At 36.3% G+C, this 27,653-nt stretch overlaps 5 protein-coding genes and 1 pseudogene across 6 annotated transcripts; 3 read left to right on the top strand and 3 right to left on the bottom strand.

The window, feature by feature from the left end:
• Nucleotides 1-1,722: 1,722 nt before the first annotated feature.
• Nucleotides 1,723-5,369, bottom strand: LOC113495732 (collagenase-like). 2 transcript variants are annotated; one of them, XM_026874640.1, is made up of 8 exons: nucleotides 5,276-5,369; nucleotides 4,829-4,868; nucleotides 4,468-4,624; nucleotides 3,575-3,741; nucleotides 3,083-3,196; nucleotides 2,573-2,718; nucleotides 2,118-2,226; nucleotides 1,723-1,923 (listed from the first exon to the last, which is right to left on the bottom strand). In XM_026874640.1, exons 1-8 carry the CDS (start codon nucleotides 5,315-5,317, stop codon nucleotides 1,781-1,783), a joined length of 918 nt encoding a protein of 305 aa, XP_026730441.1. In that variant the 5' UTR covers nucleotides 5,318-5,369; the 3' UTR covers nucleotides 1,723-1,780. The 2 variants fall into 2 exon arrangements, with proteins under 2 accessions (XP_026730441.1, XP_026730442.1); XM_026874641.1 differs by having other exon boundaries at nucleotides 4,468-4,621.
• Nucleotides 5,370-6,002: 633 nt separating this feature from the next.
• LOC113495731 (leucine-rich repeat-containing protein 47-like) lies at nucleotides 6,003-10,768 on the top strand. Its single transcript, XM_026874639.1, has 6 exons — nucleotides 6,003-6,755; nucleotides 7,021-7,449; nucleotides 8,177-8,336; nucleotides 8,700-8,802; nucleotides 9,140-9,298; nucleotides 9,755-10,768. Exons 1-6 carry the CDS (start codon nucleotides 6,134-6,136, stop codon nucleotides 9,860-9,862), a joined length of 1,581 nt encoding a protein of 526 aa, XP_026730440.1. The 5' UTR covers nucleotides 6,003-6,133; the 3' UTR covers nucleotides 9,863-10,768.
• Nucleotides 10,769-11,428: 660 nt separating this feature from the next.
• Nucleotides 11,429-13,993, top strand: LOC113496000 (DNA repair and recombination protein RAD54-like). Its single transcript, XM_026875044.1, has one exon. The coding sequence runs from the start codon at nucleotides 11,572-11,574 to the stop codon at nucleotides 13,870-13,872; it is 2,301 nt and encodes a 766-aa protein (XP_026730845.1). The 5' UTR covers nucleotides 11,429-11,571; the 3' UTR covers nucleotides 13,873-13,993.
• A 453-nt stretch (nucleotides 13,994-14,446) lies between these two features.
• LOC113495728 (UPF0061 protein PFL_0486-like) lies at nucleotides 14,447-20,439 on the bottom strand. The gene is made up of 12 exons (XM_026874638.1): nucleotides 19,982-20,439; nucleotides 19,504-19,667; nucleotides 19,010-19,090; nucleotides 18,488-18,651; nucleotides 17,587-17,762; nucleotides 17,037-17,136; nucleotides 16,364-16,524; nucleotides 15,921-16,042; nucleotides 15,537-15,666; nucleotides 15,245-15,371; nucleotides 14,967-15,079; nucleotides 14,447-14,767 (listed from the first exon to the last, which is right to left on the bottom strand). Exons 1-12 carry the CDS (start codon nucleotides 20,171-20,173, stop codon nucleotides 14,645-14,647), a joined length of 1,653 nt encoding a protein of 550 aa, XP_026730439.1. The 5' UTR covers nucleotides 20,174-20,439; the 3' UTR covers nucleotides 14,447-14,644.
• Nucleotides 20,440-20,522: 83 nt separating this feature from the next.
• Nucleotides 20,523-24,460, bottom strand: LOC113495727 (UPF0061 protein Pfl01_0444-like). The gene is made up of 12 exons (XM_026874637.1): nucleotides 24,202-24,460; nucleotides 23,945-24,108; nucleotides 23,792-23,872; nucleotides 23,428-23,591; nucleotides 22,925-23,097; nucleotides 22,616-22,715; nucleotides 22,346-22,506; nucleotides 22,032-22,153; nucleotides 21,758-21,887; nucleotides 21,423-21,549; nucleotides 20,864-21,045; nucleotides 20,523-20,687 (listed from the first exon to the last, which is right to left on the bottom strand). The coding sequence occupies exons 1-12, from the start codon at nucleotides 24,343-24,345 to the stop codon at nucleotides 20,565-20,567; spliced, it is 1,671 nt and encodes a 556-aa protein (XP_026730438.1). The 5' UTR covers nucleotides 24,346-24,460; the 3' UTR covers nucleotides 20,523-20,564.
• Nucleotides 24,461-24,941: 481 nt separating this feature from the next.
• On the top strand, nucleotides 24,942-27,448 carry LOC113495729 (annotated as a pseudogene).
• Nucleotides 27,449-27,653: the final 205 nt, after the last annotated feature.

Here is a 27,653-nt window from a genome sequence, read left to right as displayed (position 1 = left end):
CGACTCAGCAGAACAATTTTCATGATTGCCAGAACACTTTGGGCAAACAATACTCTTAGCCTGACACATTCTCCTTAAATGCCCAAACTTCCAACATCTTGAACATTGGGTCACAGGAAACTTAAAACGGTCAACTCTTACTTTTAGGTCATAAATCGATATATACTCTGGTATTTGATTTCCTTTAAAAGTTATCCGAATTGACTCACTTGGAACCCACTGCGCCTCTGTCTTGTCATTCACATTTTTTCGTCTGTTAAGCCTTTTAACAAAAATAATTTCAAAATTACCATCACATGACAAATTTTTCTTTAATTCTTCCTCCGTTATATCCAGTTCAATGCCTTTTATTATTCCAAAAGACAGCCCCACTTCCGAAGTCTTCTGGCAAAACCAATCCTTCTTCAATAAAGCTGCACAATTGATGAAAAAGTCTGCACTAGGTTCGTCTTGGAACGTTACCAACATTCTGTAGCTGTTGATATACTTCACCTGCTCAACATGGGCTACCTTATTCTCCAAGAACCATCGTGCTAAGCCAAATTGTTTTGGCAAGGGAGTTTTACTGGAAACGCTTACTTTCTTATTGTCAGTCTGCACCGCTTTTCGACCAACCTTACTGCGTCGAATTGTCTTCCAACTGTCTTCCGACGAACATTCTTCCCGAATCCTTTTCCTTCCTTTCATGCTTTCTGTCTCTTCCATTGCAATAATTCTCTCTTCTTCCTCCTCTTCTAAGAAATTGCTGCTGGAGGCATATTGTTCGGTTTCGTTGAGCGACATTCTCAAAATTTGTTAGCGGACGCAGAACTAACCAGGCGGTCAGTTCTGCGCCAAAGGTAAATCTCGGCAATAACTGCTCGAGGCAGCAATCGCCACTAAACAATTCACCTGTTTCCAATAAAATTATAATAAATACGAAAAAACATTCACAGAAACGTCCGCCCTTGTCAACAACGACACCTGTCAATGTTGTGGGATAGTTGTGAAATATTATTGAAAAAGAACACTATACCTAATGTTGGCAATTTGGGATAATTTCTCAAAAGCCTACAAAAATTATTTGATTAACAATGAGTCCACAATTATTTTTTATTGGACATTGAGATTAACGTCTTATGTCTTAAAATAATTAATTACATGCGGTTGATAATATGAAATAAGTATGATTAAGTAACTATAACAACTTATTTGATATCATAAAATTATTGAACTTTGGGCCTAATGTCGCGCCCTAAAGTATTATTATGACAGTTCTGGGAAAGTGACAGCGCAATGCAAGACGTAGAGCGGCATCTCTCTTTCACAACAGAAATAATATTAGTTTAAAAGAAGATAGGTCTTCAATAGATGTTTATCCAAAGACTGAGGCCACGCATTTACGCCTAAAGGGAGTAATATACTCTTTACACGGTGGCCTCCAGACACACACGAAAAAGTGACACAAAAAGGTCTTGTAGAGTAATGGAAGTGGAACTAGAAATTTGGCTCTACCTACAAGGACATTTGGCAAATTTTAAGAGTTTGCCATCCCTTTTTTATGGGGGAAAATCTTGTGTTAGAGTCTAAATTCTTAAGCAACAGATCGCCATCTTAAAGTCTAGCTCGGTCGCAAGTTCGATTTGTTCTTGGCTAGTTTTTTTATTTGTTGACGTCAACGATTGCGGAAATTCGATGCAGTTCACATCAGAAAAAAATTATTTTAAGACAAAAAAAGGAAGATAATCCAAAAATAAATATTTATTTTAATTTTGTCAATGACCTTCAAAAATTATTTATTTTAATAGTATTTTATCTTTTGTAAATTGTCTGCAGCAGGCACCTGCGCTTTAAGCTCCTCTTCAGCAACTGTTGGGTTCCAGTCAAAGTTGATTCCTGTCACCTGACGTATCCAGGCGTGGTAGTGTCCAGGGCGAGTGAAAGCTGGGAAACAGGATAGGTACTTTAATTAAAAATAGTGAATGTACGAGTATAAAGTTAATTTGGAAATGGCTAAAAACAAAAAGTAATTTTAAACTTTAGGTAGGAACCTAAAACATGTGAAAATAACAGTATTATCAATATCATTTCATGTTTGCATTATAATTCGATTTCCAAATGTCCACTGAATCCCTTACCTCCAGGCAAACCAACATGGCACCCGAAGTTAGAAACAAATGAACCAACTCCGATTTGTGTCACACGGCCGTCGACATCGATTGTGGTGAGAGGGACACCGCTGTCTCCCTGAAATCAGACAGTTTTTAATTTAAAACAACTGAAGCTAGATGTTTTAAGGGTAAAATAGCCCGAAATACTCTAGAAAAAAGTCAGATCTTAGTTTGATAGCCTTGGGAAATATTTTTCTGGCGGCCTTCTTTTGTCTTAATTCAAGAACTTATCACCACTTTTTAAAGAATGAGTGTTGCCATACTTGTAGCCAAACACCATACGCCAGCGCCAGTAATGATAGGCATTTTGTTTACTTAAACTTCCTTACATTACAAAAATAAAAGATTTCGACCAAAATGGCTACGCATTAAATAGGTATTTTAGTGCACATGTGTTCGAAAATCTTCATCGAGAGTCTTACCGCACAAATTGACTGACTGGTGACATTGTAAGGGCCGGCGCAGATGCTAGTCGGCCTGATCAAGTAGTTGGAGTTGAAGACTAGAAGACACATGAAGTTGGTCCAGCCTGATAGATGCACCCAGTTCAGGATGTCTGGTGTTGGACCTAAATAAAAGGAAACGTTTAGGATAGTTTTACTGATAGAACACACCCCGACCTATGTTGACATTAAAGTTCTTCCAGCTTTTACCAGATATGGACCAGACCTTCACTGGCAAAAATCATAAATAACTAATAAGGACTGCATAATCATGGTCTAATCTTGTGTTGTGTGTGCATGTGCTTGACTGACCCTCAGGAAATTTCTGAAGCACTACATATTTGGACCATACTTTCACTACACTTATGTTTAAGGATGTTTATAAAGTATAAAGAAGCATGCTTCCTGAAGCATCTTGAAACATCCTCTTAAACAACACCTAACAGTAGTTTAACTAAAGAAATTTTCAAATGTTGCTGAACAACTTACACGTTAATTCTGTACAAGTCTCAGTGGATCCCCAACCGCTTGTTGTCATCTTAACACCTTCGTAGTTGCGGTCCATGTCAGCTGACCTCTGCAGCCTGATCGGTTGGATGAAGTCTTGAAAATAAAAATAAAATTAGGACATCATCCTCAATAATTAAAACATGGCATCAAAAAATTCATCGGCACCGCTGCCGGCTGGGAGTGTGCCCAGAAGGCTGGCAGCATTGCCACGTTGAATGGCAGACTCCTAGACGCATCAAAACCGTATTATTTGTCATAAACTTTTATTACAGAGCTTAATCTATCCCGTTGCAGTTGTCTACAGTATACAGAATAAGTACATGCCTATAGGATGAAATGAAATTGGAACCGCTCTTTGACATCAGATCGAGATGAAATTTTACTCAGGCGCGTTCGATTTGTTTTCTCTAGTAAAAGGCTTATACTTATCCGAATTGATTTTTAAAAATATGTTAATAATAAAGTTCTCACTATCGAAGACAAGATCTTGACTAAATCTGATAACACTAATGTCGTTGGGCTGGGTGATGGGCTGCAGCACATCGTCGTACTCCGGGGGCCTGTACGATGACGTCACATGCAGGGTCACACGGGGAGCCTTCAGGCTCACGCCGGCCTGGACGGTGATCTCAACACGCCTATAACAAACAGAGAACAATTATCGATGATAGTATTTTTTACCTGGGAAGTCATTAATAACGATATTCTACAACTTTCACACAATTCCATCTAGATCAAACGAGGCAAAGCTTGGACAAGAGTACTCGACAACTGATAATCACACTTATATATTCCTTAATACATACTGTATATTATAGATAAATCACACCCAAACACAAAGCAAAATTATCGTGCTCATTACGAGAAACGCAACATACGACATTTGTCTTGGGTGGAAATCGAACCCATGAATCTCTGATAAAACATTCAGGGCTACTTACCACTAAACGAATGGGCCTGTTGGTTTAGTGGTTTCCAACCCATTTGCTAACTACATTATCATCGCTCTTTTAAGGGGGCTTATCTGTGAGCACGTGAAAGTGTCAAATTACTTATACCAGGTATACAATTTTCCGATTATCCCTTCACCCTAAATGTTTCAATTTTTAGAAGTACCAGTATTAGTACTAAGGAAAAATCCAATGAGAACGAAATATCCAAAGTTCCTGGGTTTGCTAAACAACAGCCAAACGTATTATTAAATGATCCGACGCGGCAGGTCAGCTCATGATTAAGGACTCCGTTTGGGTCCGAAACTAATCGGGCAATACCGATAAATACGCGCGAGTAAACCGTTACATCATTTAATAATGGATCAGTCTCACGATAGTTACTACAAAAATATAGCCAAAAGTTATCCTTACTGAGCAGTGCATCTAGCAGACGTCATGCCCCAGCTCCTGTGAATGATGGAGCCGCCACAGGAGGTGATGTCGCCAGTCCACCGGACTGTCCTCAGCCATATCATGTAGGGGAACTGGCCTTCCTGGGCCTCCCACCCTGACACGATGCGGGAATCTGCTGGGAATAGGGGTACAGAGACATTGAAGATACTGGCTGGCCAGTAGTTCTTCAGCAATATAAGTGAACTGAGCTCTCCAGTTGTGCCTATTTACCTACTGGTATTGACAAAGCTTCTAGTAGATATACTACGCAACTGCAAAACCTTATTAAAGATATGATTTTATAGAACTTTGTATTTAAGTCATACTAATATACATATACCATTTGTCTCAGGTACCGCTTGAAGAGTGTCAGCATTTGCCTGTAATAACAACAATATTTTGTATATAACACAAACAATTAGATTATATCGGATCATATCCAATCTGGTTCGAAACGGAATAAAGTTCGTTAAGCCGCGATTCTGTTCACGGCTCATTACGCTAATCTAATTGATAAAGGTACATACCTAGCTATTGGTATTAATATAATAAGTTGCAAATAAGATTAAAATATAATTACGCGTAGGTACAAATGTCTTTTGCTTGCAAAAAAAGAAAAGTACATAGTGTGAGTAGTGATTCTCGATGCTTACGTTTATTTGACGTCATAATTTCTTATTCGAACATTGAAATATTTCGGGAATACCTCGGCGTACCAATAAATGTTATAAATTAAATAGAATTACCAAAATAGCAAGTAAGAAAATAGTTTTTTTTTTATAATTACCGAAACTCCGGCTATTGCTAAAAACGCGACCACAGCCCACATCTTCGATTTGCCAATTGCAATTAAAACTAAATAATAATTAATTAGCTTACTATCTGATAGCGTCATCATAATCTCATGTAATCTCTAATTAATTTATCTTATTATCATTTTTTATCTAACGCAGGTATGATTCATTGTACTAGATATTCAATTTATGATCTTTGAATTTATATTTAAGTTAGCCAAAATAGCCCTACAATTTACATAATTTAGCAAGAGCTCGTCAAAACCAAATAGCAGAGCTCATTTCCTTGTTCATAGAAAACACGTATCGTATTATTGCAAAGAAACCAGACGCTTTAGCGAACAAATAGTAAAATTATTAAAAATTAAAAATTGGACCTCTTTGTAAGTCCCTGATATGTTTCTACCTAGAATCAAAAGTCGAGCATATAATATTAAGGATATGAAATCCATGGGTGAATAGTGTGAATACAGTGGTGTCACATGATGGACAAACATTTTTTGAATAATTAGGTAGTTAATATAGTTAAAGTTGCGTATAGGGACACAAAGACACGAAGGATTGGTTTGAAAAGCAGGGGCTATATTTAAAACACTTTGAAGCCAGCTAGTATTTTTTTTAATGAAGAACTATTGACTCATTTGCTGGACTAAGATTGAAAATAAAATACGCTGGCAGCACTTAACCTTTACCTGTCACAATGCCATTGACAGGAACCAAATTGACATTCAATAATTTTTTCTCATGTTTTCTGTTTGTAACCGTCGTGGCGCGCGTTTTTTCTTATTAAATTCTAACTCGATACCCATATAACATCGGAAATATCACTTAAACCTACTTTAACCTTAAAAATGAGTGCGTGGCCTGAAGTGACGACTGCGAAGTCGGAAAATCGTCATGAAATTAAATTGGCGGGTGCGGCTATTTCGAAACGTATATCGGAAAGTGGTTTAGACAAAGGTATATTTCAATTAACGAATATCAACCTTCTAAATATCAGTGATACATGTTTATCGAGCATCCCTGATGATATTAGTCGTCTTGTAAACCTACAATCTCTGCTTTTATTCAGCAACAAAATAGTGGAATTCAATAAAAACATAACCTCGTTAAAAAAATTAAAAGTGCTGGATTTGTCGAGGAACCAGTTGAAGAGTATTCCGGAGAGTTTGAACGATATGAAGGAACTGACTAGTATTAATCTGAGTTCTAATGAAATTGAAGAGATGCCAAAATTCATTGATTTTCCTAATCTGATCACCATTGATGTGTCAAATAACAAGTTGACTAGTTTCCTGGACGTGGAGGACGCCGTGTTCCCGCACCTGACTGATGTGAAGATTAAGGGGAATGCCATTGACACATTGCCAGGGTACATAGTACGCAGCTTTCCACTTCTGAAGAACTTTGATATTGGAGATAATCAACTGAAGAGCATGCCTGGAGAAATAGCTAACATGTCTAAATTGAAAGGTAAGCTCATCAGTGTGTTAAAGCTATTTGCAGTATTGTGGTATTCCTAGACCATTCTCAATAAAAAAAAATTGACAAGATGTAATAAATTAAAAAAGAAAAACATTGTTTTAATACTGAATAATTAAAGTTACAAGCTCTTATTAAATGTGATGCAACTGCCTCCTTTCTGATCAAAAATTTCACAACATTTATCATTATTTTTTCACAATACATGATTCATTATAATAACCATCCACTAATAAAAATAATTACTAATTTCCAGAAATAAATCTAAAAGGCAACAAATTCACGGACAAGAGGTTCATGAAACTCGTAGACCAATGCCGCACTAAGCAGATCCTAGACTACATACGGGACCATTGCCCCAAGTCTGACCAGGCTCAGCCTGCTGGCAAAGGCAAAGGAAAGAAGGGCAAGAAGGAAGAACCACCTCCAGAAGACACAGAATCAGACTTATGCCACTCAATGAAGATATTACACGTAGAAGATGACATCCTACGGGTCAAGATTAATGAGTCCCTCGTATCTGCAGTCCGTCCGTACATATTGTGCTGTATTGTACATGACCTGTCCTTTGATGAGACTTCTTTCAAGAAGTTTATTCAGCTACAAACGAAGCTCCATGATACCGTATGTGATAAGAGAAATGTTGCTACGATTGCTACTCATGATCTGAATAAGATTGCACCAGGTTAGTTAGTTCTTAATCCATTTGTTGTCTGTGTAAATTGTTGTAGGTACAAAGTCATATAGCAGAGCATGTGCAAGCAATCCCTTTTTCCTTTCTCAGGCAAAACCATCCTCAAATGACAAAAAGAAACACTCAATTCAGGGTATTTTGCATTCAACAGTAACTGTTATCAGTTTAAAAAAATATATATTAATTTTTATATTCACTCTTTGCTCAATGTTAGGCATAATTTACCTTAAACCAAAAACAATGCAAATGCAAGGGATTGTGTTAGAGAATGATTTTCCACCTATTTTTAGGAGATTAGATAAGCTTATCATCCATTAGTTTGTCGTCCTATCCTAATGCAACTAATGGATATAATATACTATAGTAGGAAAACATAATATTATGTGTTTATTTTAGATGTTTTATCACAAATTCCCATATGCTAGACATTTTGCTCTCCAACTACAAAAAAATTCATCAAAACTCAGCTGCAAAATGAAGTTTTTTGTCAGATGCCAATTGGCCATCAGATTTAAAAAAAAACCACATTGATATTATATTATTGTATTAGTTCTTGCCAGCAACTCCGCCCTCTTAAATGTCAATAATCGGCGGCGAAATTGCTTTTCTAAAAACCATACAACTTGCCTCATCAGGCTATCACAGTTCCTGTATAGTATTACGATTCATTGATTGTAATTGCAATGGGAAACCAGCTTTCAATATTTTCATTTGGCAGGTGACCTAGTATACACAGCTAAACCGCCAGCGGCACTAAAACTGACGCCCCTGTCAAGGCTGCGGCTCTACTCTGGCGAGCAACTGTTCCAGCAGCTCACCGCGGAAGCTGAGGCTCTGCGTAAAGAGAAGAAGAGGAATGTCTACTCTGGAATACATAAGTAAGGAATTTACTAAACGAGTTTTTCGTCTTAATGCATATTATTATCATTTCAAGACAGTTATTTATTGAATAATAGTTTACTTAAGAGAATTGGATCGCATCGCAAAGTTACCGAGTCTCGGGTTGGGTCCAAAACTCGTCGGGCGAACCCAATAAATACGCGTATTAGAAAGCCGTTATTAAATAAAAATATATTTTCAGTAACTCAAATAACTTCAGAGAACATCTTCGTAGTTATTCTAGCTACCTCCATACCCAAATTGTATCTATTTCGGTCCAGCCATTTGAGTGTGGAAACATTTTATAAAAATCGTACACCTTTTTAATACAAGTGAGTTTCTAATAATCACGTTTATTCCAGGTACTTGTACTTGTTAGAAGGCAAGCCACTGTATCCTTGTCTGGCAGATTCTTCTGGCAAAGTGATCAGCTTCCCACCCATAACCAATTCTGAAGACACTAAGGTACTTATTAATTTCTTCTCGACCATTTTGTAGCTGATTAAACATTTACTTAACAAAAAAAAAAACATATTTTGTTACCAAATTGTGATTTATATGAGGAGAATGCCATTTTCGTAAAATGTTGGGGAAATAAGACATTTAATGAATTAGCCGTTGAGCAAAGGCCTCTCTTATTCAACTCTGTACTGTATTCTTCAGAGCCATTTCACACAAATTCTTTAAAATAAAATCTTTATCATCCCCCACCAATTTTCGGCCAAAATAAAAAAGAAGACTGCCGACGTACGAAAAACTTATCACATTTTTTATAAGCATTATATCCACCATTTATTTTCAGATGTCCCAAGAGACCAAGTCGATGTTGGTCGAAGTAACATCGCACACGTCCCTCGGCGCCTGCAAGACTGTGATGAACAAGGTGCTGCAGGAGTGCCTGCTGCTGGGGATAGGGCCTCAGGAACCCGGCGCTTCTTACCACACGCTTACTGTTCAACAGGTAATATACGACTGTTCTTTACATAACATATGAATATATATATATCGCCGCCAGTACGTTAAGGTAGGTATGGTACGGTAAGGTTCTATGCTCCCTCTGTTTGTATAGTCTTATAATAGAGTATCTAAATCTTGGTGTGTTTGTACAAACACACATTAAATAAATAAACGCGTAATTTATTGCAGTGGAATATTTCATTTGGTAATCTTTATTGATGTTTTACATTTGTTTTTAGTAGCGTTTTATTTTTCTACTGAAATTTTAGACAAATGGAGTAAATGGCTTAAGAAACAAGTAGTGTATAAAATGTAACAGATAATAAACGACTGTAACTTAGGCCAATGTCAAAGACGACAATATTCAAGTTTCAACTTTCCAGCGAAATCATATCAGAAATAAATGATCGCGATAGAAATCTACAGGCTCAGCTAGTTAAAAATGTTTTCTCCTCTGCAGGTAAAAGTGGTGGATCCTGAAGGCAACCTCAAAAACGTTTACCCGTCGCGAACCGACTGCGTCTACGAAGGCACCAACATCAAAGTTGTACGAAACAACAAGAAGTAAACCACACTCCCATTGGCCATGAATCTATGATGGAAGTTCACTAGAAGATTGTACATACGGAGAAGGCAAGATTCAGATTAAGATCTGTCCCAAAAACTTTTTATAAAAATATTTACTATACATATACTGGAATTTTTCACATGATAATCCTTAAAAAAAATATCGCTTGTATATTAAATTCTGTACAATTATTGAAAAGCGATTACATTCATATTTCATACCGTTAAATATATACCTATGCACAAATATCTACCAAGCTATGTGTAACCAGTGATTATAAGTTTAATGCCACAATTTTACACCTAAAGAGGGCTAATTTTGATTTTTTTTGTCTTTGAGTGTTGATTTGGCTTGTTTTTTCATGAGAGCAAGTGTTTGATACGGTACCTGATCACAAGTCAACGACGCGTTCGTACAGGGTCGTACTGGGCCAAACGCGCGAAACCACTAGTAGACTTTTGCCTACAAGTGTGTTACTCTGTGGTCTTGTAAGGCAGTAGTTGCATAGAAACCAAAGACTTCGGGTATCGAATGCAAGCGCTGTCTCATTTACTAACAGCCTTAAAGTTTAATTGTATGTTTTTATGTCTTTAATATTGTGATTGATTAAATTAAGCGTGCCAATTAAAAGTGTGGCAACATTGCTTTGTGTTAAATCTAAACCAGTGTATTTCCTAATCTAAACATCTAATTATCCATGTATCAAAAACTTATAAATGTCTTACTAATTTTAGACTATAAAATCATTTTGATGTATGCTTTAATTAAGTTTAAAATTTGTCTGTGATGAATCATGCTAGTATAAAGTACTTGATGTGACACATCAATACCGATTGTAACTTAAAAAGTAAGAGAAAGTTTTTGTTAAATGTTTTCTTTTTAATATAAGTATTTTTGTAACCTGTATTTTTTGTTTTATTTTCCTGGTGCCTCGAACCCTTACTTTTATGGATACTGAACATCGAAAATTGAGTTATAATAATTTAATCGATTATTCAACTGAACTTGGACCAAAATAAATATAGTGTTTTGAAAATGGTTCTGTATAAATTAGGAATATAAAAAAATGTGCTAATTCAGATGTCTGTGAATTCGACCGCATCCGTGACAATGAACTATTCTTGTTAGTCTACTAACTGTCATTCTATTCTTAAGTACTCAGAGTCTTAGAAAAAAGAAACCATTAAGCGTTAGAAAGAGAAGTCAAAATCTTAGGAACATAAATAAATTAATAAACATTGCCCGCTAGTGAAAGAAATGGAGAACCATTTCTGCTAGTACTACATACTAGCTTTCCATACAAATGAGACCTACGAGGGAAAATGAGGGTATAAAAATAGATGTTTGATTCTCAAGCCAACCAATATGCACACAAAATTTTATGAGAATCTTTGAGAGATTCGGGTACCTTTGAGTTTTAATATCATTTCTTTAGTTGACACACATTTTTATCATTGTCTTCTAGGTGATTTTGTGATTCTCTAAACCCTTTAACTATTGAAGAAATCAATCAATCGAGCTGGACGCGACCCCTGTCACAAAACCCCGCGAAGATATATTTATTTTTGTTGGCAGCACTGGCTAACGAACTGTCAATATTAAAATTATTTACACATTTTCAAAACAAGTTAAAGCATGAAATAAGTGTTTTTGTTTGGCGTTGTGTAAGTTGTGTTTAACTTAATGGTGCATAAGAAAGAATAACAAATATGCGGCGCAGTTTAGCGCCGAGCCAGATTGGCTCCGGCGAAAACGTCTTCAAAAGCCCAATACTTGAATCGAAACGAAATAAGCGGCGGGAATGTACGAAGATAGCTCTGACACAGAAGTCTGCTTCTCAAGCATTATCCACTTCTGAACACGAAGAATTGATTCGACAGATACTTATTAAGCCATTCAAAGTACCTATACCCAACTATGTTTCGTCGTATTGCGGTAAAAGTTTGGGCCTCAAGAGGACACAGGTTAGGCGCGCTTTACACGATCCTGACGAACCAAACGCTCTCGTCCTGTACCGACCGCCGTACATCCCGGAACACGAGAAGATGAAGATGAACCCTAACGACATAAAAGTGGCTGTTGTAGTCGACCCAGTGCTGGGAAATATCCTACGACCGCATCAGAGAGACGGTGTGAAGTTCATGTACGACTGTGTCACAGGAAACCAAATAGAGAACGCGTATGGCTGTATCATGGCAGACGAAATGGGTTTAGGTAAGACCTTACAATGTATCACTTTGCTATGGACTCTGTTAAGGCAAGGACCAGACTGCAAACCAACAATTTGTAAAGCTGTTATTGTCTGCCCAAGTAGTTTGGTCAAGAATTGGTATAATGAGATACATAAGTGGTTGGGTCAAAGGATAAATGCTCTAGCTATGGATGGAGGATCTAAAGCTGATATAACTCTAAAGTTGCAGCAGTATATGAACACATTCACAACCACCAGAGTTGCTACCCCAGTGCTCATCATCTCATATGAAACATTCAGAATTTATTCCAACATTTTACACTCATCTGAAGTTGGATTAGTATTGTGTGATGAAGGACACAGATTGAAGAACAGTGAGAACCAGACTTACCAAGCATTAATGGGTCTAAAAGCTAAAAGAAGAATTTTAATATCAGGAACACCTATCCAGAACGATTTAACAGAATATTTCAGTTTAGTTCACTTTGTCAATGAAGGAATTCTTGGTACAGCACAAGAATTTAAGAAACGGTATGAAAATGCCATTCTGAGAGGCCAAGATGCATTAGCTACTGCTGCAGAAAGAGAGAGAGCACAGGAATGTCTACAAACTTTAACATCCATAGTCAACAAATGTATGATTCGCAGAACAAGCAGTTTACTCACTAAATACTTGCCGGTTAAGTTTGAACAGGTCATATGTGTGAAGATGACTCCCCTTCAGACACAGCTTTATAAGAACTTCATCAACTCTGATGCCATTCGCAACAAGTTTAGTGGAACGGGCGAAAAGAACACCAGCACCCTGAGTGCTCTTTCTAGTATAACTACACTCAAAAAGCTCTGCAATCATCCAGACTTAGTTTATGATAAAATTGTTGAAAGATCTGAAGGCTTTGAGAAAGCGCTTAGTTTGTTACCAAGTAATTATGACACAAAAGATGTGAAACCTGAGTTATCAGGAAAACTGATGATCTTAGATTGTATGTTAGCCAACTTGAAAACTAACACAGATGATAAAATCGTGCTTGTTTCCAATTATACACAGACATTGGATCTATTTGAAAAATTATGTAGAAAGAGAGGTTATCAATATGTCAGACTTGATGGTTCTATGACAATAAAAAAACGCGCAAAAGTAGTAGAAAGTTTCAACAATAAGGAAAATAAAGAATGGATATTTATGTTAAGTTCTAAAGCTGGTGGTTGTGGTCTTAATCTTATAGGTGCTAACCGGTTAATCATGTTTGATCCTGACTGGAATCCTGCAAATGATGACCAAGCAATGGCAAGAGTTTGGCGAGATGGGCAAAAGAAACCTTGTTTCATTTATAGATTATTAGCAACTGGAACCATTGAGGAGAAGATTTTCCAAAGACAAGCACACAAGAAGGCACTAAGTGATACTGTAGTTGATCAAAATGAGGAGTCTCTGAGGCATTTCACTTCTGAAGACTTAAAAGATCTGTTTAGATTAGAAGAAAACACGTTATCTGACACTCACAGTAAATTTAAATGCCGCAGATGTGTCAACAACATCCAAGTAACATTACCTCCAGAAAATTCAGACTGCACCTCTGATTTGTCCAATTGGTACCACTGTGCTGACAAGAAAAACCTAGCTGATATGGTGCTAAAGCAATGCTGGGATCTAGCAAAGACTATTTCCTTTGTATTCCATCATAGGTCCGCTCAGACTGAAGCAGAAAAGCCTGTTGAAGAAGAAAAAGAGAATATTCCAGAACCGAAAAGAAGGAAGGTAGAAATAGAAGAGGATTACTCTGAGCCTGATGATAGTGCTGACGAAGATTATGAATAATGTGAATATTGTTGTATTAATAATAATAATATGCTGGACGTTTAGCCAGACAGGAAATTATGTTGATTGTATATAAATATTATGTTCTAAGTTATTATGCGAATTAAACAATATATTGATATGTAATTTTTTATTTGGTTATAGTAGAAGTAGAATGTTATTTTATAAGTAAACATTTTTAGTTTAAGCCGACTACTTTGAAGTTTTAATGATCTATTTAAAAGGAATCGAAAAAATATTGGAGCAAATTCAACATAAAAAATATATTTAATAAACAAACATTCATTTAACAATATATTATTTATAATAAACAATATAAATAAACAAAAAATAATGTCCTCTTATAATCTAAAGTTGTACATTTAACAAAAAAATAAACCATTTAACATTTTTTGCCTACCCTCAAATACATAAACCTTCTTGCTATGTATCTTTAATATAATAAAACTACATCATTATTTTGATAGTAACTGTCGTGAGAATGATTCATTATTAAATGATGTAACGGTTTACTCACGCGTATTTATCCGGGTAGCCCGACTAGTTTAGACGCGATCCTGCCGCGTCTGCTCATGGTTAAGGACTCCGGTTGGGTCCGGCTACCCCGATAAATACGCGTGAGTTAAACGTTACATCATTTAATAATACATGATTATTGATTTTAGTGCCTGATTCAAGCACTTTATACAACAGACTTGACCTCTTTCGCAATTTGTACGTTTACGTTACGACCAACAAGACGTACAACATCAATTTGAGCAGTTAACATTCATTAACTGGAACAGCTAAGTTTCAGTCCATAGGACCAACTCGGCGGCTGAGATGAATAACCCAGTTTTTCGGCCTCTTCATTCACTTCAAACGGTTTTTTAAACAGCTTCAGTAAAAATCTAACCTGAAATACATATTTATAAATGATTTTAGAACAAACGCAGAGTTTATAGAAATGGTTAATTTATAAAATATCATAAGTACTTAGGTAAGTACTACTATATTATAAGATACCTTTAAAGAATTACAAATATTCTTTTGCAATAACAGCTTAAGGGATGTTGGTTTTTGTTTCAGATTGCTGTTTATTTAGTTATATTTACCTTTTCAAAGTCATTTTTCTCAGCGTCTTTGATTGCTTCTTCTAAGATCCAATTCCTTGGTACGTATAAGGGATTCATTTTGACCATTCGCTGTTTTCTTACTTCCTCGGTAACTGCAAAGTAATATAGACCTTATATTCATATAAATAAAAGTGAAATTACTCTGTCACAAGTGACAGATAGGTGATGTTTTATCTGACTGTCTCTATATTCTGAGAGCGGCATTTTGCTCGATATGTTAATTTAGCTCTTGACTGACTGCAAATTAAGTAACTTACTATTTTCATCTGCTAATCTCTTTTCATAGTTTTTCACCCATTTCTCCCAATCGCTGTCTTCTATCAATTTGTTGAGAGACCAATGTTTCTCAATAACTGTCTTGTCTAATAAATGCTGTGGATCTACCTGAAAGATATAATAATAAAATGTTTTAAAGAACAAGAGACTTAGGGGTGTTCAAATATACTAACTTAGGTGCTCAATATTTTAGAGTGAAATGATAATGTACTCTATACTCTGATAGTAAGGTTCAAAATCGTAAAATGCAATAATTCTAATCTATTCACATACTTCAGAAAGTTGCCTGAACGTGGCAGTGAAGTCCGCCATTTTGTTTAGCATCATTTTCAGGAGATCGTAGGCCATATTTTCATCGCCTCCTTTGTATTCTCTAAATCCAAGTTTTAAAACAAGCGCCAGTCTGAAAGAAAAATTATGATCGGATTCTTCAGAATCAAGAACTTTGCTCATTTACTAAACAACACTAATAAAGTTAACCTGCTGTTTCCGTAACAGGGAGAAATACAAAACTCAACCTTAGTACGAGAAAATGAGGTCTACATTACCACAAACCTACGTGTACTTTCTAAACTGGAACAAATCAGATGCTTCTTCGGACAAAAAGAGACCTAAGTCATATAAAAATAATAGTTAGGTAAACACATTGATACTTACGCAACTTTAACATGGACATAGTCTAAAAGCGTGGCGGCAATTTCTTTGATCTTCTGCCGCTGCTGCTCCGACAGTATCGGGTCCAAGGCCTCCGCCAACTTACACAGATTCCATACCATAATCTGCAAAAATATAATAAATGACTAAATTAACTACACTATAAATGAAAACTAAACTAGATTACCATTACTATAACGTTTTAAAAGTGCCCGGAAAACGGCCTATTTGAAATACATACATTTTCCTTTGATTTTGAAATTCAATTAAGTAGATAAGTGTTGAATATTGTTTTAAAATACCTTAGAAGTAGTAAGGAATAGAAAAAATCAAATAAAACAAAAAAAAACCATCTCGATCTCATGAACATCGTATCGGGTACAGTGACAATAAGCGTGATGATTGTACCTATATATTAATACAATATATATACAAAAAGACCTCACCGCCGGCTGTTTATTGAAAGCGTAGCGACCCATATCATCAGAGGTGTTGGGCACGTAATGCGGGCTGTAGTAGTCCATGAAGCCGTACGGCCCGTAGTCCAGCGTCACGCCGAGAAGAGACACGTTGTCCGTGTTCAGAACACCGTGAGTGAAGCCCAAGCCTTGGGAAAAGAGGTTTAAGTTAAATAGTTCGTGACTCGTGGTGGCATTGACTGGTGGAGAGGTTACTGAGGTTTGTGGCCCAAACGGGATGTCGTGGGCTCGATTCGTACTCAGGACTAGTCAGGACATTTTTTGTGTAATGAGCACGATCATTTGTTCTGTGTCGGAGTGTAATTTATCTATAGTATATGTGTTAAGATATATTTAAGTATGTTCATCAGTTGTCTCATAATACAAGGTTTGCTTATTTTGAGACTAGATGGCGTTGTGTGAAAGTTGTGAAATATTATATTACATTCATAAACAGTCTACGAAGATATTTTAATTGAATTTAGCAATATTTGTTCAGTTATGGCCCTATTGCTGAAGATATCGGGGGTAAACGGATGCGGGATTACAGTGATTATCATTTACGTTAAAATGTCTAATAAATATTGATCTTGACAGCTATGAAAGAATCGCAACAGTGTTTAATATAAAAAATAAAGCTGAATGTGCTTAAAATTATTACCTTGCCAAATAGCAACCGTATCTAGATTCCTGTAAGACACTTCTTGGAACCACTTCACGTATTTATCGCCACTGCCGTTCTCAATCTCCGGAAAATGGTGCTAAAATAAAATATAAAACAAAATTAAATGTTTAATAAAAGTTAGTTGTGACATCCCTGTATAGTGGTCCCGCTTTTGTAATTCCCAGCTAAAAACCCTACTTCGCAGAAAGCAACACAACACTAACTAAGGCTGAATTTACATAAATAGACTGTCAGGATTTTCAAAACAATGATACAAAGTCTTGAACGACTGCAGTATTCCAGAAATGCAACATTCAAAAATAGGGGTGTGTTTAGTTTCACATGTCTGTCTGTTTGCCTGTGACATCCCAAACATTGAGCGAATTAGTAGTTTGTAGTAGTTCGTTAAAGTGTTAAAGGTGTATTATCATGTCATTGTCATTGTTAAATCCGACATGTTTGATAAAAATCGGTCGAGCGTTTCAAAAATTGCAGTGAATGTTTTTATTTTTTTAATATTATCTTATAATGTAAATAAGCTACTTACCTTAATAATGAAGTCGACTAAATCCTTCATGAGTGCGGGTTCGCGCCGCTTGTTCAGTATCTCCACTGATCCGATGCGGTACCACGCCTGCGCGAGCCGCATCACTATGGCGGCGCGTTCTTGCCGCGAGTGACCGCTGTAGGACTTGTCACGCCACACCTTGTGATCATCACTTACTAGGAAATAAAGTCTTCAGATTAGTTTAGTAGCTTCTCCTTATGTACTAACTACTAATTACGTCAGAGGAAGTTGACTTACTCCCGATCGAATCGAGATCTGTAACATTCGAATTGGAACGCCGACATTAGCGCTAATCTGAGCAGTGGCAGGAGTTTTTTTTTTAAATAAATGCGGACAACATCACATACATTGTTCTGAACCCAAAGTAAGTTGCTAAAGCACTTGTGTTATGGAATTCAGATACAACGAAGGTACCACAAACACCCAGACCCGAGACAATGTAGAAATGTTAATTTTTACATTGACCCGACCGGGGATCGAACCCGGGACCTCAGAGCTAGCGACACCTTGAAACCGGTGCGTACGCCACTCGACCACGGAGGTCGTCAGAGTTGGAGCTACGCTCGGTTGACAACTAATGACGCCGATAACACTCGATCGCTGCTCGGTCTTGGTTAATTCGAAATCGAGAGCCAAATAAAAAAATAAGCAGACAGTCTGTCTGCTTTTTTTGTTTTGGGAAATCTATTTTTTTTTTTAAGTCTGAGAGTAAGCCTTAAATCCCTGTAGGTTATTGTATTGTACATTGTATTTATATTATTTAAAATTAATGATTTCAGATATAAATTTTTAAAGCGGTCATGAACCTGACCAGGTTTGAAGCATTTTAGAGTCAGATATTGTTATGTTGTGTTTGAATCCAATATCCTAAAAGCCTCACCAACTAAAGCAGCAGCTCTTGTAGTTGGTATTCCAAGGTAATGGCAAGCTTCTGAAGCAATCATTTCCCTAATGGATGAACGGAGGACAGCGCGACCGTCACCCATGCGCGAATAGGGAGTCTCTCCAGAACCCTTCAGCTGTGGCTGCCAGGTTTCACCTTTACTGCAATTAGAAATAAATCTATTATCCTACTAATATTATAAATGAAAAAGTTTGTATGTATGGATGTTTGGATGTTAGTTCCTCTTCAATGCAAAAGCTTCTAAATGGATTTAGACGAAACTTGGTACACGGATAGTTTGTAACCAGAATTAACACATAGTTTTTAACCCGATTTTATGCTCCTGTTGGATCTTTTTCGATTTTTAGCAGGCGGGTCTACGAAGTAGCTAGTTTTTTAATAAAAATAGGAATGATTTAAAAAGGTTTTTTTTTTTAGAAAAAGACAAAACAAATTATTTTATTTTGTTCCTTGTTAGGCAAACAGCTGTTATAATAAATATTATGTTCATTATAATACCTGTTAATATATTCTCCAAGTATATGAGCTCTTCCATCACCTAATTGGTCCGACCAGAAGCCAAATTGATATCCTCCATATCTGTAAAGAAAAGAAACACTGACTATAAAACATAATTTACTATTAAAAAAAAAAAATAGTAATTAATTTTTTGTGAAACAAGCTAATAATTATTTTTCATTATCTGTTTAATACTGTAAGTTGTTTTTTAAATGAAATTTTATCAGCATTGAGGAAATTTCATTCTTCTACCATTCTTGTATCATAGTGTTTAAAATCGAAATCCTCTGAAACAGCTGAACTAAATTTTATGTTCAGATTTTGGACAACATCTTCATACCCCTTAGACTAGTCTTTTTACTTGTTTATTTTTTTTCTGCACTATGACAATACAATATTTGCTGGGACAGCTAATGTTTTCTTTTGATGTGCAATAAAGTGGATTTGTATTGTATTGTATTGTATACTACATATAATAGGCTATTGTACCTTACCTGTGTGAGACACTCAGTCCTCCTTCAGGCAAGTAGCTCCCAGCTATGAAGTTGATGAACTCTTCAGACTCAGCCACAGATGGATCCAAGTCCAATATGTCTGTGAGAGCATCATCTGATGCACACACTAAGTGCAGCTTACCTACTAAAGGCTCTGTCGGCACCTAATAACGAAGAAGTTCGAAATTGTAGTGTGCAGTTGCAATTTATTAAGTTCTTATATAAAAGTACTGCAGAAGTAAAAATCTGAATAAATTTTATGTATGAATATAAGTTCAGCACTCAAGGTATGACTGTTTTATATATGAAACGAATTAATTAAGAGTTTAAATATGTTTACTATTTTTACTTGGCGTAATGTTAAAAAGTTTATTGAAATAATAAATTCATTTCATCCAGCATTATTTCTTCAACTTTGAACGAAATAACATAGGCTATGAGTATGTTGTAATAACAATATCTATAGCACAATATTTACCTTAGAAAACACAGCATCTTTAACGGCTACCGGCACATTATACTCAGGGTTGTCGTTTATGGGTAACGCAGCGTAATTTGGAGGATCGTGAAACTTCCACTCCTTGAAATTGGTTATAGGACTCATTTTAGCTATATAATTAGCTGTATGCTCGGTTCTCAGAGCCGCTAGTATACAAAAAGCCCGCTTCATCGATTATCATACGAAGGAGTGCAAAATATATTATGTCCTTGAAGTTTTTACTGCATACTCATGATTATTGGCATATAAATAATGTTATGCTATCAATTTTATTGTTGAGATTTTTATTTATAATTACACACATATATCTACTGTTTTTGTTACAAAATCAACTCTAAAGTTTTCATTATAAGGTCTTTTTTGAAACAGTTTCACGCATTATCAGGTTCACCACAAAATATAAATAAACACTTGTCTTGCTCAAGTGACAGTAACTGTCATACTGTTTATATCATTTCGATGTGAAGTAAAGAAAGTTAGTTTTGTTATTACTACAATTTAAAATTAAACTATACCAAAATTTAGTAAATAATAAATATTTATTTTAAGAGAAGACAAACATTCAACTGGAACAACTGACTTTCAAAGCATACGCCCACTGTGGTGGCTGCGCTGAAAAGCCTCGCTTCTCAGCTTCAGGGTTCACTTCAAACGGATTTCTTAGAACTTCCAGCAAAAAGCGTACCTAAGGATAAAAATCTTTAAATAGCTGAATACACAAAAAATTATAGTATTAATTATATCTTATCCTTAATCATGAACGTGATTGGTTTTACAAATATAAATTACGCCTTTATAATTATGTTAAGTTTATAGGTAGTATATTTTGCCCAAAAATTAGATTCATAACAAATTAGAAACCTTTTGATAATCGTCCTGTTCAGCATCAACAATTGCCTCATGCAGCAGCCAGTTCCGTGGCACATACACTGGGTTGGCACTCAACATGCGCCTGCGACGTTCGTCTTCGAACAAGCCAGAGGAGCTGGCGTCAACAGCGGTAACACCACAATCGACCACACGACTGTTCACAGGTAGAACACCTACAAAAACAGATGAACATATAAACAAAATTATATTTTGACCGTCTAAAATGCATTATTAGCCGAAGTATTTATTAAGGCTAAGGCTAAGGCAGTGTCAGACTACTATTGATTAAATCCCACCCATGTTCCTTCTTTTGCCCTTTGTGAACCAGGTAACCTTTTCGGACAATCCCGCTGTCTCAGCAGAACTGTATACGGATTGCAGCAGGACTGTATACGGAATACGGTTGCAAGATAAGGCTAAGAGCAAGCGGTCACTCTATGCGATTCCATTGTTCTTTTTTTCGATACGCACTTCAAAGGAAAAGCAAGTGGCTGACAAGTCATATGGCTGTTATCATCACTTTTCGAAGTAAATATGGTGGCTCTCTTACCCGCTTCTTTGTCGAGTCTCTCGCGGTACTGATCCAGCCAGCATCCCCACGAAGCATGAGACGACAGCCGCTTTAACGACCACTTCTCCTCTAGCTTAATCTCACTTACCATCTCACTTGGCTCTAACTGGAATTGGAGAAGAAATTAAAGAATTGATTGCAAAAGTACTTAATAACACCACTTCAAAAATTGCTGGGAACAAAATGACTCAATTACTTTTACAGCTATACTATCAGGTTATAACTGTTGATTTTTTTTTATGACTTGTTCAGTAAGTATTACCAATCCCGTTCAGCGTAACTGATGAGAATCATGCTAACTATTAAGTTCTTACTTCAGCAAGTTGTCTGAAAGTGGCAGTAAAGTCTGCACCAGTCTGTTGCATCATATCCAGAAGCTTCTCTACCAGTTGCTCATCACCCCAACGCTCTTCTTTCAAACCTATCTTCATGAGGAACGTTTCCCTGTAACAGCGAAATATACATTTATGACTAGTAGACATAGACAGTAAATAGTAGACTGAACGGCTTTCAGTGGATTGACATACTTAGGTACGCCATACGTGAAACAAAGATAAGGGTTTATGAGAGTAATTTGTGTTTACTAACAATATTTTATTCTTGCAGTAGGTGTCCAAAGTCTTCAGAATGTGTGACATGTGGACTTGTTGAGAAGAAGTTAATAGAGGCTTCAGAGCATTGGCGAGCTGACCTATGTTCCATACCACCACCTTAAAGAAGAATGATTAAAAGATTTCTACTCTTTTTCCATTTTCTCCTTTATAACTTATAGATAAATAAATATTTGCTCGTTTTGTCATCGCAAAGTATCGCGGTCGGGAATCAAAGATTTATGTAATTATGTAGGTTCAGGTAAACCATCGGCATATAATATAATGATAAGGATATAAGGAACATCTTACATCTGGTTGCTTAGCAAGAGCATACCGTCCTTCGCCATCAGAGCAGTTAGCGACGAATCCACCGTCATAGGAGTCCACGAAACCGAAGGGTCCAAAATCCATGGTGAGGCCTAGAAGACTCATGTTGTCTGTGTTTAATAGACCATGGGTGAAACCCAAACCTACGAGTGCAAGAAAACAAACGTTTATTTCAAGATGCCTACTAAGATGTCCAGTGGAGCAAATAAAGATTTTATTCCTAAATGATCTTTATTCAATTATTAATGTTACCTTGCCATTTGGCGACCAAGTCCAATGTTTTGTGCGCAATTTCAGAAAACATTCTAATGAAACGATTCTCGTCCGATAATTGGATATCTGGGAAATATTCCTGAAAATCGAAGGAAATTATCTTAAGCTTGATGGTAGTCTTTCAGCAACTTGCCTTTCATGAACTTTACACAAACTTTACACTACAATTTCTTTGTAAGTAACAATAAAACAGCCATTTCAGCAATTTCCGACAAAAATTGGTTGACTTCCGTTTATTTAGAGCCAGCGAAAATCTTAAGAGTTTTCATCTTTAATAACCTCTCTTACCTTTATAATAAAATCAGACAGTTGCCTCAACACGGCGATCTCTCCGGTCCTAGACAGTATCTCGAGGGATCCGAAGCGGAACCAATTTGGGGACAGACGCAGCACCACGGCCGCACGCTCGCGCCGAGGGCATCCATTGTAGTACACATCCCTGACTATCGCTTCGTCGCTCACTTTAATGTAAGGTTTGACACAATGGTTATGTAAGTAATTACATTTATATCAATTCTCATTTTCGTTTCAATGGATTTTAGGTCAAGGAAGTCGAAAATATTCATTAGGACAAATTTCCTACAACAATATAAGTACCAATTTATTTGATTTGATTATAATAGCGATGTAACTCAATATAATGTTATTGAAGGTCAGATAAGCAGTCGTTGCAACTCCTGAAAGCAGTGGAAGAAGACCCTAAAATCGCTTGGGAAAAGGCAAGGATAATTCATTTTTGCCAAAACCATTACTTTGAACTGACTTGATGTATCTTTTTTCATTAAATTTACCAACTAATCCTGCAGCTCGAGTAGATGGTATGCCCAAGAAATGGCAGGCTTCGCATGCGATCATCTCTCTGATAGCAGACCGGAGCACTGCGCGTCCGTCATGCACGCGAGCGTACGGCGTTTGTCCTGAACCTTTAAGCTGGATCTGCCATCTTTCTCCGCGACTAAACATACCAAAACCACATTCAAATTACTGACAGTTAATCTTCTCAAAAAATATTGCGGGCATATGTAGTTTTTCCTTGTCCCATAAAGGGAGACAGGAGTTTTATTCAGGACAAAATGGAAACGCATCTGGGCGTACGTATAAAGTGTTCAAATTACCAAGAAATAGTTTTACTCAATGCCAAACATTTTAGCTCACCGATTAACATATTCTCCAAGGATATGAGATCTACCATCACCAAGTTGTCCTACCCACAAGCCATATTGATGTCCACCATATCTGAAATTTGAAATAACCGTCAGTATTATAGTTGATCCGATTGTTAACTGCTACAAGAATGACGAGTTTTACCTATGTGCTACAGGTAAAGCTCCATACGGCAGTTTACGACCAGCAATGAATTCGGCAAACTCCTCACGATTGGCCATGTCGGGATCCATGTCCAAAATATTGGTTAAGGCATCCTGTGATGCACACACAAGCCTTATGTTGCGTTCAAGTGGTCGAGGAGTTACCTAGCAAACATTTTTTTTTTATTATACAAAACAATAATTTTAAATCAGACCACATTTCAAAATAAATTTTATCTGTAACATGAACAAACAAACCTCAGAAAACACAACGTTTTTTATATTTGACCTAATCTGGTCGTGGTTCTCATCGATCGGCAATAAAATGTATTTAGGGTATTGGCTAAATCGCCACTCAGTTAAATTTCTCTTTAATGGTGAACTTTCTCCTTCCATTTTCATAGCGAAATTTTTAATTAATTTTAACTCAATTGTTAACAATTATTAAAAGAAAAAGAAAAACACATTAAAAATCAGAAAATATTGAACTGACCGCCATTACTAGTCTATGGCAAAAGTGTAGCCAGTTGTAAAAATTTTAGGTGCTTTGTGGTTTTTTAATTTAATTAGTATTTTACTGAGAACCCTTTAGTAGTAATAGTAAAATTTCAATTTTACTATTACTACTAAAATTACATAAATTCTTTTCACAAATAATCGGTGTGAAATATGAAGAGAAAATTAAAATAAAGCTTCCACTCACAGTTCGACTTACCATTCTGACTTTTATCAAGAAAAATATTTTTTTGGGTTTTTATTTATCTTCTTATAATATCCTGCCTAACTTTGAAAATGATTTTTTTATGAAATATGCGTCATGAAGCATTTTTAAACCATTGAAATTTATTAACTAAGATGAAATCGATCAATGTCTTAATTACATGGGACGCTTTATTTGAATAAATTACAGATGATATTCTCATATAGATTACTAGTACCAAGTTGTTCCTGAAACATAAATAATTTAAAACTGAATGATCTTTTTTATTACGGGAACGAGAAAAATGATTATTAGACATTGCGAATCTCGATTATAATCCTTTAATCTGTTTTATTTTAAATGTAATTTGACCATTAATTATGTAATAATCGAGAGATAATGAAAAATATAATGCGCAGGTATTACGTCTAGTGGCACCAAATAGTAGTGGTCAAGGTCATGGTTAAGCTACTAAATTGTATTAGCCACATTTTCTATGAACTTTGCCCTGTATTAAGGTGATCTGAAATTGTAGATTTATACGCATGAGAACTCGTCCGGTGTGAAATTCGTCAGTTCGGCGACCGCAATTTCACTTTCGTGAGCCGCTTTCTCGTTTTGTCACTTTCGAAAAAAATATTACTTGTGTGAATCAAACCCGTTTCCGTACTTATATTATTCCATTGTAAAGTGTGAAATAATTTTCGTGAGCCGTGCATGGTATTTGTTTCACGTTAAATGGATTTTTATCGAAAAATATGGTGTATACAGAGGGATATTTGAAGGAGAAGCTGACCAAGGATTTGGACGCCGTTCACGTCGTAAGTAATCTGTCAAAATTTTATCGAACAACCTGTGCCGCGTTGTAAAATAAATAGTTATTTATGAATGAAAATAAGTATTTGTATCGAGTTTTTAATCTAATAAATCGGCAACATGACGAGAAGAGCAGATCCGGACAAATTTAGTGTGACGAAAGAGGCGTTACTTCCCGGTCTATTATTCGCTTTGCTACTGCGTTGGTGCGTGGCGGCTTATCCGTATTCAGGATATAAGACACCGCCTATGTACGGCGATTACGAAGCACAGAGACATTGGCAAGAAATTACAGTGCACACGCCAAAAGGTAAATGCCAGTAAATGGTACCATAACACCACGCAAAATGATCTTCAATACTGGGGCCTGGACTACCCGCCGCTCACGGCGTACCATAGTCTTCTCATGGGGCTGGTTGCCGACTGGCTCGATCCAGAATCCGTGCGCCTTTTTGCGTCCAGAGGTTATGAAAACGATTTCCATAAAACATTCATGAGATGGACTGTTTTTCTGAGTGACATTTATTTTTATGTGACTGTAGTGCTGTGCATATGCATGGATGCTGAAAGAGTGTTGGGTAAAGAACCAAAAGATAAGAGTGTGTTTAAAAGGACTGACATATCTACCACAATGTTTTTATTGTACCCTGGCATAATATTAATTGACCACGGTCACTTCCAATACAATTGTGTTTCTCTTGGTTTATTTTTGTGGGCTACTTTCTTTATAATAGCCATAGAGAATGATACATTAGCTACAGTCTTTTTTGTGTTTGCTTTGAATTATAAACAGATGGAACTGTATCATGCTTTGCCTTTCTTCTTTTACTTGTTAAGAAAATGTTTTATAGGAATGCCGTTGGGCCGGGGCAAGGTTTCACATTTTGTCCGGAGCTTTAATAAACTTGCTATTGCTGTTGTTTCAACATTTGTTATAGTTTGGTACCCATTCCTGGATGGCTGGGACAATGTTTTTCAAGTTTTAAATAGACTGTTTCCCTTAAATAGAGGTATATTTGAAGATAAAGTCTCAAATGTTTGGTGTATGGTAAATGTATTTATTAAGCTTAAAACTATTTACAGCAATCATGAAATGGCTAAAACTTGCCTGTTGATCACAGCAATGGCAGCTGGGCCAGCTTGTGTTGACTTATTTTTTAGGATTAATAAGAAGAAGTTTGTGCCATGCTTAATCAATGTGTCACTGGCATTTTTCTTGTTTTCTTTCCAAGTTCATGAAAAATCTATTTTGCTAGTGGCAATACCTGTTGCTCTACATTTACCTGAAGATCCATTCATGTGTTTCTGGTTTTTGTTAGTGTCTAGCTTTAGTATGCTTCCCTTGTTGGTAAAAGATGGTCTGTTTATCCCTTTTATTGCTACCAACCTCATTTATACCTCATTTTACAGTATCTGCTTGCGGTTGTCTCAGCCAAATTCTGGCTACTTTTCTATCTTCAATGCAAACCGTGTTGCTAAGACTGTTCAACCAAATAAGAAGGATAGTTCACCGTTGTTGAGTTTCTTGAGCCTGATATTCTTCATATCTGTAATTGGGATGATCTTATTGACTATAGGGACAGTGTTTGTAGAGCCTCCACCACAGTACCCTGATATTTTCCCATTGTTAGTTTCCGCATATTCATGTGGGCATTTCCTTTTCTTTTTCTTCTACTTCTACTACCAACAGTTTTCCCTGCCTGTTTGCTTGCCAGCGGTAACAAAAGTCAAAAGAAAGTAATGTGATAGTTAATACCGAGTTAAAGTTACCTATTTTAAGTCTCAACAGATTTTAACATACATGTTTTAAAATTGTTATATTCTAGTGATTTTTCATGTTAAGTGTACAGTTGCTGCTTATAAAATTAGATGTGAGTTGCTAAATTAAGTAAACTAATTTTATGTTATCTATTAATTGTTGTAAGTAGTGTTTTTATTTTATTCTAAATTACATTCCCAATAAAGGTACTGATGAATTTGTAGATTGCATAAATTGCTTTTCTTTAACCCCCTCCCTTTGTGAATATATTTAAAGACTTAAATCTTCAGTTTTGAGGGCCTACATTGTGGGAGGTTTGTCAAAGTGTGACAATGCACTAAACGGCATAGACCGGCGTATCTCTTCTATAACTGCAATAATACAACTTTAGCTATATTAGAGCTAGCTATAAAGGCAGCCTAGGTACTGATTAGG

Source organism: Trichoplusia ni, chromosome 7, assembly GCF_003590095.1.
Source record: "Trichoplusia ni isolate ovarian cell line Hi5 chromosome 7, tn1, whole genome shotgun sequence".
In the NCBI taxonomy this organism is placed as follows: domain Eukaryota; kingdom Metazoa; phylum Arthropoda; class Insecta; order Lepidoptera; family Noctuidae; genus Trichoplusia; species Trichoplusia ni.
Note: the sequence above shows the minus strand (reverse complement) of the source record. Positions and strands in the feature narration are given on the sequence as shown.